Consider the following 15,503-nt stretch of genomic DNA (forward strand, 5'->3'; position numbering starts at 1 on the left):
GAGGCCTTTACAAGGAGGCACAGCGCCCCCACTAGACTTGTGTAATATCCCAGCATGCTCTGTACCTGCAGGCTACAATATTGGTTTCTGGATTGACGCCGACTAGGGGCACGTTTGAAGGAGAAGTCACTGAGGTGGTGCTGCTGTCTGAAGAATCACTCTGGCCAGGTCCTTAAGCCTGCTCCTCCTGGCTTCAGTAAACTCCCACAGGCTGGGATGTATCAAGCAAGCTTCAGCGGCATCCAGCGCAAGATGAGGCCAAGGCCAGTACACCTTGCTTCACTGCGCATGTGCCAGATACCCACATCGCTGGCTCTTTATTTTTTGCGCAGTGAAGTGTGCTGGCTTGGGCTGCATTTGCAAATGCGCTGGATGCCTCCTGAGCTGGATTGCAATGACGGATTCCCACTTACGGGACTTTAATCAAGCTCGGAGGGATCCTGCTGAGTGACTCTTCAGGCAGCAGCCCCGCCTCCCGGACTCCTTCCTAGTAATTTGCATGCAAGGCTTTCTGTCTTCAAACCTTTTTATTAGATAATACAGGAATTAATAAAAAGTATAAGGGCATGTTCATAAAAATAATCAGTGACCGTACAAGTCTGTCCTTAGCCTCGGGACAGCGAGTGACGGTAAACAGTGTACATTGCTGCGGAATATGTTGGTGCTATGATAAAGAGATTGTGGTGTGCATCTGAAGTCCATACAAAAACTGCACTCGCATCACCTAAAACCGGCGTTACTGTGGCACTTATCCGCCTCGTGGAAACCAAGCACCATAGGGCGAGCCTTGTACCCGGGTGTTTGCTGCAGGCAGCGTCCTGCATTGAAAAGCCATGTATCCGTATTCTTGTGTTACAGCTTAGTCAGACAATAGGAACATATTGAGTGTGAAGGAGCTGTATGCACACATGACTGACATGAGATGCTTCACAGAGGGGGCCAGAGAAAGAGAGGGGTAAAGGCCCAAATGATGGGGTTAATGAGATACAGACTCTCCTCGTGCGCACAGACACAAAGCATCAGGGCCATGGAGTCCGAACAGGAGAGCGGGGAGGAGCCCGGGCACCGGGAGACAACTGGTGGAATCAGAGTCTGACAGTAACACTCAACCTCTTCCTGTCCAAACAAAAGCTCCCTTCAAGGAGCGGGCTTTGTGCTCAGGATCCCTTATAGACCCCCACCCTCTCCAGCCCCACACACTCTCTACAGAGACCTGCAACAATGAGGGCAATGTGCAAGAGGAGAGATGCCAAGGACTCGGCAGAGATTAACACAATCTGCTGAAACAATACGTCCACTAAGAAGATTCGGTCTCACTGGAGGAATGCAGGAGGCCGGCCCGCCATCTTTATTTGGCCGTGTATGCAAACGGCAGCCTCTGAGAACGAGGGAAACGATGCAATACTGAAGTGTGTGATGTTCCCTATTGAGGTGCATTTGCACATTTCAATGTTAGCAGCTATTTCAGGTGGACTGCGGTGCTCCTCAATGGGACGACAGACCTAAAGTCCAGAGAAATCCCTGCCCCCATGTTCCTCAGTGCTACCGTATAACAAATCCTAAGAGCTAATGGTGTGCGCGAGGAATATTTATAAGGCTCTGGTCATATCAAGATATTAGAATATATCGAAGGTATATGTTGGGAGTACTCCGTGAAGAAAACCTCCAACATATGTCCCTGGCTATAATGTTATACATATTGCATTTTGCCGTGTCCATCAGGGGAATGTATACCCCTGGTGCATATCACCGTATAGCCACACGGATGACCTCCAGGCTACCCATGCTGGAACCCCCTGTATTGCAGACTGCAATCTTCCATACAATGGAAAAACACATACCAACATATACCAGCTCAAAGGAGGCCAAACACACACCTCCAAAAAGGTGAACTGGAGCCTATGGACACATTTGACATACGCATCCAGAGCTTTTACGGTGGCAAAACACAACCTGCTGCGACAAAAGGTGCTGTCTGTTGTGCTTTCCTATATAGTAAAACATTTTTTTAAAAATTTACGATACTGGCGAAAAATGCTTTGCTTTTGTGTGTCTGAAACTGGACAAAAGTTGAAGCTGCACAGCAGGCACAAGTGAGAAGACTACACTCCATGTGGCATCCCAGGAGCAGTATGGGTAGGATCGTCTGTCTCTCCAGATACTTGTATAGTCTCATTATTGCAGCAATTAGCAGAAAGTGCCCCAAGGGGAAGATGGAGGAAAAGGTTAGTGTGGTTGGAAAATCTGCAGCTACATAAAAAGCAGATGTGTCTACATAAACACAGGTGTGCACGTACGTTCCGGTGAGTGTCACATGTGCGATGGGGTGCTCACGACCCACCAATGAAGGACATGAGAGAAAAAAAAAAAAGAGAAATCACTAACCGGGTTCTGTAGGAGGTGAAGACGTCCTGATGGTAAAGATCTGGCTGAGGTCTTCGTCCTCTTCTGGAAGTCCTTTCTGGAGCCTCTGCAGTTTGCGCAGACTTTCACTGCGTTGGTGTTTCATAGAACGGACATGTTGAATTAAGTTCAGTTTGGCCTTGGTGGAGTAAGAGCATAGCACGCAGTGGTAGTAGGACGACTCTCCCTCGACCCCGCTCTCGTGCTGTTGTAAGTGCTGCAGAAATAGAGAAGCGAAAGGTAATGCGGGTCTGAAGGGCTAGCCGTTCACACACGACTGATATGCTGCAGATTTTCTATTGCAGAACTGCAGAGAGAAAATGTGCAGCACATCACAGTACCAGCAAAGCGGACGACACTTTCCCAAAAATGCAGCAGCGGAAACCGACCTGCAGTGCAGATTTTCAGTTTGAGGCGTGTGAATTTATGCTTCGGAGATCTCCCTTTGCAACGCATAAAGTGACATCCGAGGCAAATCCACAGCAACTCAGATTTTGCAATGGAAACGAAAACAAAATCCGTGGTAGTAATGCCACTGTGCAAGGACTACACAGCAAGGTTGGTCGTGCGACACCAAGATTGGAGCGGTGCACTGTGGCAAGGCAAGTGAAGATTATTCATCTGGTTGCGTCATGACACCTGACATGATGCAACCGCAGCAGTCAAAAAATCCAAATCTTCTGAATTTTGTGTCGCAAATTGCAATAGAGACTTTATACCATGGAGTTCAATGTAAGCCGCAGATGACCCCGACTCACTTGTGACATGTCAGCATTTTTTTTTAAAATGGGTGTTGCAGAATCACACCTTAAAATAGCCGTGCAACTTCAATGCAACAGCACAGCATTGTGTAGTCCAGGCTGCCATAGCACTTGCTATCGGGCCCAGAGGTTGGTGGGACACAAATAGGGCCCTTATGATCACACCTGGCGCTGACTTCCCATAATGCACAGAGGGTGTGGCATTTGCAGAGAGAGCAGAGCGTCTAGGAGTAACGGCAACGCCCCCGTTGCTCCTAGAGGCTCTTCGTTTTTCTCAGCAATGCGGGCACATATGAACATGGCACAAACACAGATGCCTTCAGCTGCCGGGCGCACACGTAACAGGTCAGCCAGAGTCATAGGGGGAAAACTGCCCTTTAGTTATTGCTACTTATGCTGCTGTATTCATTTTCTAACACTTGATGGTGGGGGCTCAATCTTATTTTGCAATGGGGCCCTATGAACGATAGGTACACCCATGCTTTAGCCCTAGCTAAAAGTGAATGGCAGAATATTCCCAGCCCTTTTTCATAGTTTCTGAGAAAGCTAGGCAAAATCAAATATGGCCACAAGTCCCCAGGGAAGTGTCACCCAATTCCTAGACAGTCCTAGACGGCACTTTTGACTAACTATGCGGTAATATAGGGGCGGATGACATCACTATAACTCGGCAACTTTCCTATTCAGTCATCTAGGAAACCTAAGTGGCAAAGCCATCGTGAGCTGTAAAAGCAGCCATATTGGTTGCCGCTCTGAAATCAATATATATCTCAAAAGAAACGGCTATGAAGGAAAATACCGAAAATAAAAACCCAGATACAAGGCATCATGTGCTAAGGGGCGGTGCATGGTACACAGTTTTAAAATAAAGATAAAACCGCTGTGTCATCCTCCGTCCCCTTCAGTGTATAAAAGTCTGGAGTGTTCCTTTAAGGACTCCGGATCTACAAGTGGATCAACCCAGATAGGCCACAAGATGAAAGAAGCTGCTCCGACACGGTCTCTTAAAGGCTCATCACTCGAAAGGCCGTTGTTAAACCAGAAATATATGAACCCTGAAAGGAGGAGAAGCTGTCCCTGCCAGATTTACGTGCGGCTATCAGCGCATGTGTCAGCGCATCGATTGCTAGAAAGCTTGTGGGGCTTTTTCTCTCTCCCAACAATAGGAAACTTCTAACATCTGGTTCTTCACGCATGGAAAGCGAAATATTGATCAGGTTTAGCTGAAGCACCACTTTAAACCAGAACAGACAGAAGTACATTCTGATGGAAGGCGGCGAATACCCAGGGGATGAGGGACGGAAGCTTGCACGGCTTTGTGTATGCTGTCACTACCAAAAACAGCGAGCAGCATAGTCATGCCAAAGAACGACCAGTACTGGTATCACAAGCATACCTCCCCAAAGGTCCCTCTACTGGAAGGACAGTCCTTACTTTCTACTGCTATACGAGGTAGAATTTCCACCAAAGATTTTGCCGCAGTTCGGCAAAATCTGCCAAAAAAAAAATAAAAAATAAATCCATAGCAAAATCCGCATGTGTTACACGCAGAGCTGCCACAGAATTTTCCGAAATGCATTGCAAAGGGTAAAACCTGCAGAGATAATCCGCGGCGCGAATACTACAGATTCTGACGACACAGCAGGTCAGTGTACAATGCAGATTCTTTTCTGCAGCATGCGGATGAGATTTGCGAGAATCTCACCCACTTTGTTGGCATAGTAATACGCCATGGCAAACCTGCAACGGATCCGCCTTGTGTGAACATAACCTGAAAGGTCTCCGTTTTTGACCTGGGAGACAGAGGTGTATTAAAAAATTTACTATATTGTTGTCTGTCTACTTACTCTATATTAGACCTCAACTTTTTTTTTTTTTTTTTTTAATGCACATCGGGAGGACCTCCAGTAGAAAGAATTAGTGCAAGCAGGTAGGATGCTCGGAGGCACAACACTCTGCTGCGCCTCTAAGTTTAGGCCACCGGCGGCCGCTCACTCAGAGCGGAGATCGGACCAGACACAGAATCCAGGAACACCGTGAAAGAAGTGGAGCTGCTCGTCTTGGTAGATCGGAGAAACGAAGAAGAGTGGACGCGTATAAATTCTTTATTGCCAGGAATAACATGTTTCTGGGCCAAAATGGCCCCTTCTTCAGTTCCAAACCAGAAACGTCCTGGCAATAAAGAACTTATACTCATCCACTCTTCTTCGTTCCACCGAGACGAGCAGCTCCGGCCACACGAATGTTCGGACGGCAGCTCCAGAAGGTGTATGGCCAGCTTTACACATTCTATACACAGACACGTGAATACACACACACACCACCATCACTACCCCCTATCCCCTCCCAAAGGCGCAGAGGCCTCTTTCTCAGTTTCTTTCAGATCTTCACAAGCTCAGGTCATAAATCATATTGTCTTCAGCTGGAAAATCCATCTCTTTAATGAAAAAGTTATGTGAAAGCAGCTGTTCTCCCAGTCCTGTTCCAAATAGTCCATAAAAGTCTATGGCTGGTTACATCCTCACTGTCCACCACCTGCAGACAGGCCTGGAATTTCCTGGCGAATCGGGGAGGGCTACGGCCCTGCACATCATTCATTTTCCTCTCAAGCAAGAGCTCATATTTCCACGTGACATCCCCCCTGTCCATACAAACAGCACACAGTAAAATGGCCGTCTGGGTTGGCTTACAAAACAAACATCTTTAGATTGTGAGCTTTGTGCGCAAGCAATGTGCATAGTCTGTAAATAATCTTTCGTATTTCATTTTGATCCTTTAGGTCAGTGCCATATACTATTATAGTCTCCGACCTGTGAAACTACAACCCCCAGCGTGGCAGTCGGGGGTGATCAAGCAGAACAGACAAAGCTAATTTATGGCCTGGCAGCAGCTGAATCCCAGCCATAACTTGCGGCTCGGCTCTTGACGTCTTTACCCATGCAGCAGATGTAGACGAGCCGTCCAGCAGAGAAATGTAATATATACTAGGTTGATATTGCACAATCGCAGTATAACAAGATGCAAAAGTTACTTTTCTTTATCTGCTCTATTAATATTCTGCAACAATATGCGGACATGACTCATGACAATCCGGTGGGAAGAAGGAAAAAGAAAAGTAAGAATTAGCAGAACTTTATCAATGTGGAAGGAAAATTATATTACAGCCTGTGATGTAAGGAGCGCCGCCCTGGTGGCTACACCTATATTGGCTTTACAGCATGGCGGGGAAAACGCTATGGATATTCTGCGGCTATGGTAATCCAAAGGGTATAGTCACACTGGGTGGCTCTCACTAAGGCGGACCTTCTCCTTTCATTTATTATATGGATGTCCACTAGAATCTGAAGGAACATATATTTTTTGCCAGCAAGGCAGGGCAGCAGCTAGGTCCAAGAATAGCAGAATAGCGGCGATTCCATAGAAATGAATGGGATTGCTGAGTCAGTCACCAAAAAATCCAACACTGCTGGATTGTTGGTGACTCATGTTGCAACCCCATTCATTTCTGTTGGATCACCATTACACTGCCATCCTGCCTGCACCCTGTGTCGCCCTACCCTTAGGGTGCATCCACACTGTGTATACATTGCCTCCGACATATGCCCACGGGCTCCCATAGGTAAAAAAGTATACAGTGTTTTGGACGTTTTGTAGCGTAGTCCACAATGTTAGCTAAAAACAGCTACGCCAACGTATACCAGGCAGACCATGGCCCAAAGGACACTCGCCTGGCCTCTGTCGGGTTAATGAGGGCCTATAGATATGATGTAAGCGCTGGAAGCTTTCCCAGTACTTGCGCCAAACACGCCCTGCAAGCACAGCGCGAGAGCGGTCATAGATAAAGGCATTATAGTTTACAGGTAGTTTAAATTAAAACAATATATGGCTGCCGGTAAGGCAAGAACCACCGGAAAAATACGGTTTACATTATCTAAAAAAATATAAATAATCTTTAACCCAAGTCACATAAGCCGGCCAGATGTCTAGGTATTCAGACGCTGAATTATTAGCCTCTTATTGCGCATTTAGTGTTTTAAGTCCGTGCCAAGGTCTGCGATGCAGCGAGATGCGGTTGTTTACCATTATTTGTGCTTTTATTCTGATCTCTTGGCTTTTACTGTAACGTTTCCCACACAGCGGCTGTGACTGTATAACAGGGGTTAAGAGAAGTGGCATGAACGCTGGAGGAAACGAAGATGCACAAAAATTATTTGCATCATGTGGCACACAAAAAGAGCGGCACATAGACGAGTGCCAAGGTGACAAAACCTCGGGACAGGATTAGGAAAACAAGAGGAGAAGATTACACGGGCTTCCCCCGTGCTCACAGGCATCATTCCCCCCCCCCCCCCCAAGTAGGCTAGGCTCGCGAATGAAGGTGGCATGCCTAAACTACTCCACTCAATGCTAGCCACAGCTACGTCCCCAGAGCCCCCCATTGGTGGCATCTGTGAAGGCGCTGGCATTACGTGCAGTTGTTGATTAGTGCCATGTTAGAAACAAAAGCAACGAGGCAGCTAATATTCACAGTGGGGCACAGGCCTGGGCATCACCAGGAGGTCTTTATAACAGCGGGGCACAAAGGCATCCTGCACATGTAAGTACTAGGACTCTGCTGGATTACTAGCGGTGAAATAGCAGGGTGCAGGAATTACTCAGGGCCTTGGACTTGAGGTCCGCACTTCAGTGTGGTTTACGGTGGCATGGCCTAAGAGTCAATGAATCAGATTTAAAGGGTTTTTCTAGTTTTCTGCCAGTAAATCTTAATCCTTTTCAACTTAATAAAGCTCCCGGATATTATGAAATGTTATGAAATAAAATAAAAAGAAACCCCTATCCATTACTCACCTGTAAAGTACTCCACCTAATCAAGGGATGCCACTCCAGTAGTCCCTGCCCGACACCATGTACATCATTCACGTGAAAGCTGCAGCCAATCATTCCTTTTAATAGTGACGCTTGTGCCATACATGGCACATAATCGCCGAGGTCAGGGATAGGCTGCAGGTGGTCACATGAATCATGTACGTGATGTCATAGTTGCCAGACACCATTGGAGCAGTGGCGCCGACATGGTGTAGATTCACGGGCGAGTAATGGTCTTTTATTTATTTTTTATAATTTTATACCATTTCCTGCTAATAAACTCCCAGACAACCCCTTGAATTGCATCATAATAAAAAGTTCTGCAACTATCTAATACACTTTGTTTCACTTCCTCATTATTATAAGATGTATGCATGCTGTCACTGGCTGAAATAATTTTTGTATACATCAAGAAGTTCTGACCTTAAACTTCTCACAGCTGAGAGTTTGCTACAATGTATGCAGGCTTGGCAGTCATCCAGACGCCAGGCTGATACCTTGTACTGAGCTGCATGGACAGATTTGGGCAGCCATGTTCTGTATAGATGAAGGCACTTGACAATGAAACATCATGTAATTGGTCACTTCCATTATATGGCAGCTGGATGTATTTTATGTGAGAATATCTTTAAGGCTGAATTTACAGAGAGCATTTGGCAGTGTTCTGCAAGTTTTTTTTTTTTTTTCTTCCAAAAATGCTGAGTTAGATGTTACCTTAAAGCCCATAGAACAATACTAAAAAGTTTACACACACACACACACACACACAGGTTTTTGGCAATTTTTCCCCCTAAAATAAAGCATGCTCAGTAGATAGCCTTTTACCCCATAGTTACAAAAGTATAAAATGCAACAAAACAAAACACTATGAAAAAAAATTTTTTGCCCCTTGATTTCAAAGAGGACTCAAAGATAACTTGTTTTTAGGATGACTTACTTGAAAAGGTCCATGACATCTAAAACATCCAACGGGTCCCTCAAGCTTTAAAACTGAGCAAAAGCCAAAAGGGACTTCAAAATACAGCCAAAAAAGTAACCCCTCCGCCGAAACAGAGCGAGCCAAGCAGTCATTATTGAGAAGAAGGGCTTCTAGGAGATTAAGAAGGTTTCTGCTGTAATCCCACAGCGGAGGATCTCTAACAAGTAACCACAGGTCAGCCAGGCCACCGCCGTGTAATAAAGACAATGTCTAGGAACGTTCTATTCCTCTGGGCCCAATGAGGTACACAGAACAACCCACCCACCAGATCTTGCCCTTATTTTTGTGGAATTTATCAGTAGTTATGCATAGGACGTAATAAATTATCCGTCGTTACTACAGCACTTGGAAGGAGCATAATGTGGGCTGTAATAAAGGCATTAGGAGTATTCAGAATGCAAAAAGTTTCACTGGGTATTTCTGGCCCAAAGCAGTTCTTAAAACTATGATACACAGAGGAATGTTGGGGGGGGGGGGGCAAACCATCAAACCTCAAACCTTCCGATTGTCCTGGCTTGTGACCACTACGATGCTACCTCAAACCTTCCGATTGTCCTGGCTTGTGACCACTACGATGCTACCTCAAACCTTCCGATTGTCCTGGCTTGTGACCACTACGATGCTACCTCAAACCTTCCGATTGTCCTGGCTTGTGACCACTACGATGCTACCTCAAACCTTCCGATTGTCCTGGCTTGTGACCACTACGATGCTACCTCAAACCTTCCGATTGTCCTGGCTTGTGACCACTACGATGCTACCTCAAACCTTCCGATTGTCCTGGCTTGTGACCACTACGATGCTACCTCAAACCTTCCGATTGTCCTGGCTTGTGACCACTACGATGCTACCTCAAACCTTCCGATTGTCCTGGCTTGTGAAAAATATCTGGTTTCACCTTAAACTGCTAGATCATGTTGTGGTCGCCAATTAGTGCAAGGATAAAATTTTCTGGACCAGCATCATACATCTTTCCCGGGGTATCCGCGATTTGGATTCCAACACTGTCTAGGCAAAGAGGGCCATACACCCCTGGAACCCATTGATCAGTAAGCACAGAATTGCCACTGTTGAAGTATAGATTTGCTTCCACAATAGACCTTGCAACGTTTTTGAAACCTCAACGCTGATAAGGTTCCCCTTACATTACGGATGTAGGGTTCTGCAAAACCGGAGAACCAAGCCATGTCCTGAAAAGCAGAAACGTGGGTAACTCTGAACTCAATATTCAAGCCCTGTGTCGCTAAGAAGCCAAGCAATAACCTAAGACACTCTTCATGCCTCTCTGTCTCTATGCTTGGGACATTTATTCTTCATTGAGATGAGCACTTAGCACATATATCAGAACCAGGTCGCCCAGTCACAGCCCCGAGAACCTGCGGTGACAATGGTCAATTAGATAATTATTCAAATTTAAACCAAAAGGACAAATGGTCAATCAGACGCATCGGAGTCTTAATTTTTTTAGCCTCATTAAAAGCCAATATATTTTGACTTTCAGATTAAGAGCTTCCAAGCTTGCCGCGCGGTAAATCAGAGGCAGCAAAGTCTGTGGCACTTTAACTTTAAATAATGCAATAATTATTGGATTTCCTTTTTTTTTATTTTTATTATAACCGGAGTGCTGGAATGTAAACAATGGATATGTAATTGCAGGAAGGGGAATCAATACGGCCAATCGTTTTCAGCCATGTTAATTGTAAATACAATTGCTCCAAGATGTCAGCTTGTTCTTCGCGCTCCCAGAATCACCCTAACGGATGACGGAGTCCAACTTTCCCATTACGGCTGCTCGTTCCTTTAAGAGGTTCTCAATCAGGTCTGATCAATCTGTCAAGATAATGCATGGATTAAGTAAGACTCCTTCAAACACAGCTTCCCAATCAATAGCCCAAACGGGCTTAATGAGGAGGGGCCGAAACCCACAGGGAACTTGCGCCAGTAGCTGCCTGAGCATGTCTTTGGACTCTTCGTACAGGCTGATAAACAGACCATCTCTTAATGAGCTTGCAGTTTATGCATGCTTCACTAAGCATTAAGCCGCTCCCCTCCCGGGACGGGAAAACAAAATAGATTAACACAAAACAATACGGTCCCAAATTAGCTCCATCTTGGATTGCCTTCTTCTTGCGTTAATTGTGCTTGGAAGTGAGGATAACATTTATCAATGCCGTGCCAGGTTTCATCCCTGGAGTAAGTGTCTCTCTCTCTCTTTTTTCTCACTGGTGGGTCTTGAGCGCTTTGAAAATTAAGCACACCACTGCCCTGGAGAGATTCATCGCCTCGGATAAAATAGACGTTGCCTAAAGCGACTATTGTGTCATGAGACGGAGCAGGGAAATCGCCACCGTTTTCCTGGGCAGAGGCCAAATTTTTCCGTGGTGAGGGCTAAGGCCTAGTCGGAGTTGGAGACCTCGAGTAGGGATGGAGTTCGCACAGATTGCAACAGGGATAAAAAGGGGCGGCCTTGAAAAACAAAAACAATAGGCCTGTGTTGTCTTAGCAAGAGGTGAACGGACCCCCCCTGCCCTTAATCCAAACATCATCAGGATGCACACACACACAAAAAAAAAAAAAAGAAACCCCTAAGTGAGAGCAAGCGAGAAATGAAAGTGCAACCTTATACAGACATCTGCTACCTCTGCCACCGATTCTAGGAGATTAATTTCCAAGAAGCTTGGATGCACAGAAAGCCTGTAGTGTGAGGGGAGGAGGGTACGAGAGGATGAGGCTGGGGTCACAGCCTTCTCCTTGTCTCTATTGTGTTAGCTTTGATGCATGCTGTTTTCAGGCCTCATAATGCTGAGCCAGGGCCTTGTCCTTAGGAAACGGCAAAGAGGCCTGCATGTTTCCTAGCAACCTCCTGACAGCCAGCTGGCAATATCCCAGCTGGGGCGACTAAGAAATAGGTGATGCTTCTGGACAGATAAATAAACAGGAGGGCGAGTCACTGGAGGAAAAGCACAAAGGGAGGGAAGCTTCAGACCTCCACACCCAGGAGAAGACTATACACCATACGGTATGTCCCATCCTCACATCTAAAATGACCCTGCGCTGGTTGGGCTGCCTGGATTACACCCATGACTGACAGCGTGCAAGCCCGAACGGGTCCGTAACTACAGAAGTGGCTCAAATACATCAGAAATAGGGAGAGGCTCCCTTCACCTACCAAGCGTTAACCCATTACTGCGTACACTCTACCCTGGCGCGGTCTACCTTGCAAATAATACGTCATTACAGGGGGTTCCTAGGATAGAAAACTCGTTAGGAAATCCAGAGCAAATAGAGGGGTCTCCCCCGTTTATAATCTTCACTTTTTTGTGGAGAGCGGCTGCAAAGAGTCTCACGATCTGCAGGAGCTGTCCTGTTCTGGAGTATACAGACAGCCCATTGTCCATTCAATTCAATGTGTAATGTTCTATGTGGCCTGTGGTGGCGCTGCAGGGAAACTGCTCACTTCCTGCCATAGATTGGCGCTGATCGCTGGGGTTCACAGCAGCAAGACACTATGTGGTCCCTTCTAAACAGTAGGGATGTGGGCAGAGCTTGGGTGTTGCAGGTTACGGGCTCCCAGCTTCCCTTAGTACATAGGCATCTGTTTGTGAATGGCGCACGTGTACGGAATCTCAACCATACATAAGCGACGCCACCTACACAAAAACCACAGGAGTGTACAGATACAGCAGAGGGGAATTTGTCATTTGTGGGCTCATGGTGTAGTAAAGCAAAAGGAAGTAAGCCAACTAGCAGGCCCATGTAAAAGGCATAGATAATTCCTATATATTTATTCATGATTGCAAGAAAAAACGCTCTGCGTGTTCACAAAGTTACATGCATAGGCCTGGCACACAAATGCACACTATGCATTCTTTTTTTGCACCCATATTTTAGACAACAGCTGGACCTCCTTTGGTTCATCAGAACCAGAGTTAGAACATCATAGGCTGTTATAGCTTCTGATGAATTGGGGGGAGCTGCAAAGAGAGCGGACATTGTAAGCGGCCTATGGGGTGGGTATATGGTATTGTGGTTATGGAAGGAAAATACACCCCAGTAAACGTGGAGAAAATAAATCATCAGACCAATGGTAATGAAATTACTGAGACGAAGTCTCCAAAACCGTAGGCCCTAGTATTAAATTTGCACGCCCCAAGGCTAGATTTTTTTTTTTTTCCTGGCTCAGAGCACTCTAGCCATTTGGTATGTAAGGAAAAAAAAAAAAAAAAAAAAAAAAAGCACAGTTGTTAATATCCAGCTCGACACGTAAGGCTTGCAAATCTGCAAAAATCTGCTCTTGCTCTTTTTTTTTTTTTTCTCTCCCTGCAAATGAGAGCAGGAGGCATGTACGAGTGGGAACTAATAAAATCACACCCAAGTTTCCCCGTCTAATTTATCATAAACAGACACGAGCAAAGCAGCTTTGTGCAGGATTAGAAGCTCCATTCTGCTGCGCTGCCGAAAGATGATTACACAGGGGCCAAAAATCTGCATTGTCTCTTTAAGAGAGAAGTCGGTGCAGGAAAAAAAAAAAAAAAAAAAAAAACACAGACGGGGAGAGAGAGAGAAAAGAAAGAATAAGAGAACCATTGCCTGCGCTCTCCCCCACCAAAAACCCCGAGGCCTCTTGTGTGTGTACTAACCACAAGCCTTTGAGTGCCTCATGTATTTACAAACTGAGGCATGTTCAAATCAAAGGGGATACCACATGACATAATTCACATTAAAATGTCAGCAGACTGACAATTTATAGAGCCAATCTGCGGAAGGTGAGGAGCAGTAAAGCCTGGGTAATTGTTTAATGCCTACTTAAACCAACGGTGGCTTCGCCTTGGGGAAAAGCGTCACGTGCTGCTGTGAGCTGTCAGCCAGCATGTGCCAGGGGGACTGGAGTTGTGCCAGTACAGAGATAACAGCTTTCACTTGTAGCTGAGCCGGACCCATTATATGGTGAGAGCCGACACTCCACCTTCCCCACTAGACAAACAGAAGCTCCCCATATGGTTGCAAGCTGCCAGTTCAGAGCGCCTGCATTTTGTTAGTTTTAATGTGGCCTATCTGTCAGAGCAGTCCCCAAAGACCTGAGCCTTGTCATTCCCCAGCCTACTGGATATGACAAACACGGAGGAACATCGCCAGGAGAGGAGATCCTGAGCAGACGCAACATCCCCCTGGCGCAGCTCTGAACAGGTTAAGGTTCCTAAGCTAAACAGGATAGACAATGGTTAAACTTTTTAAAGACTCGGACCACCGAAATCAGTAGTTGTGGTAGCCGTTTCAATCTGTGGAATGTGGCACGTTGAGACTCGCGAGGTCTGGGTACGTTCAGCGACACCTCCTCCCTCCCTTTTACCTCATTAACTGGAACACATTAAAACAAGTGTGCTTTGGGACCAGAAAATGAGACTGTTAAACTAGGCTCCTCTAATCCTCATCAACTGTGGGAAACGAGGCTGCATCAATTATGCTGAATCAACATATCAACAGTTATTCCTCCACCACTTCCGCAACGGGAAACGGGCTGATGGGAGTCCCTCATTGCTTTCTGGATTCAACCCCAAAATCCTGCCATCCCGAAGCACGGCTCTGAAGCTGGCCATAAGGAAGGGATTTCAGACGGCCTGTTTTTAGGAATGGCTTGTTGGTTATGGCTTGGTGTGACTAGGCCATAATCAAAACCACAGCCTGAACAAAACAATGGATCCACGGCCTGGTCTGGGCTTCCACTGATGGTCTGACATGAATGAATCCACTATAGGTCATTTCATATCCGCCTCAGAAGGCTTCTGTCACACTCCTCTGTGTCCCAAGAAGAGAGCAAATGGTCTAAATTGGCCTTCTGAAGCCATCCAAGGTCTCTAGCGTTTGCCCAACTTAAAAGGATCTGACACTGGGGTGCCGCACATGCACGCTCTTCATACTGGGCAGGAGGGTATGCCTGGGCAACCCTCATAAAGGAGGTAAATTCAAAGGGTTGTCCGGCCTATGCGCAAGCAACCAAACGAGGCCGAATCTGTGCCATAAAAACACAATAACAGTGACATGCCGTTCAAGCAGATGTGACCACCGAGGTCTGTTATTGGCCATGGGAGCAAGCCCTTCCTGGTCCTGCAGGGATTGGACTGCGGGCAGTCAGTTTTTTTTATATTGGGGCACAGGTCAGGACCATTGAGGTTGTCAGCTCCTAGGTCAGAGCATCCCTGGCATGTATTATCAGTATATTTAGATGCATCTACTATTAGCCAATAAGTCACCCAAACCCGACCGTACGTAGCTAATTGTAGGGAGAAAACTTGGAAATTACAGATAAGGCAAAAGTGCGACTGCCGGGTGTCGAAAGGCAGGCCAGTGTCTCAGCAATCATCCGTGTGGTATTCAGTCTACAGTTTATTGTAGACTCAGCTGTTGGTCGCGTCCATAATACACACAAATCTACATATGTCAGCCGGTGGTGAACAACAAATTCTTTCTATAGTATATAGTACTCAGTGTCTGCG

General features: G+C 46.2%; 1 protein-coding gene across 1 annotated transcript in view; it reads right to left on the reverse strand.

The window, feature by feature from the left end:
• ZFHX3 (zinc finger homeobox 3) overlaps positions 1 to 15,503 on the reverse strand; it is a 55,488-nt gene that overhangs the window by 26,546 nt on the left and 13,439 nt on the right. The window contains 1 exon segment of the mRNA XM_044269469.1: positions 2,386 to 2,620. Coding sequence (XP_044125404.1) covers positions 2,386 to 2,620 — 235 coding nt within the window.

The sequence above is a fragment of the Bufo gargarizans genome, chromosome 10 (assembly GCF_014858855.1).
Source record: "Bufo gargarizans isolate SCDJY-AF-19 chromosome 10, ASM1485885v1, whole genome shotgun sequence".
In the NCBI taxonomy this organism is placed as follows: Eukaryota; Metazoa; Chordata; class Amphibia; order Anura; family Bufonidae; genus Bufo; species Bufo gargarizans.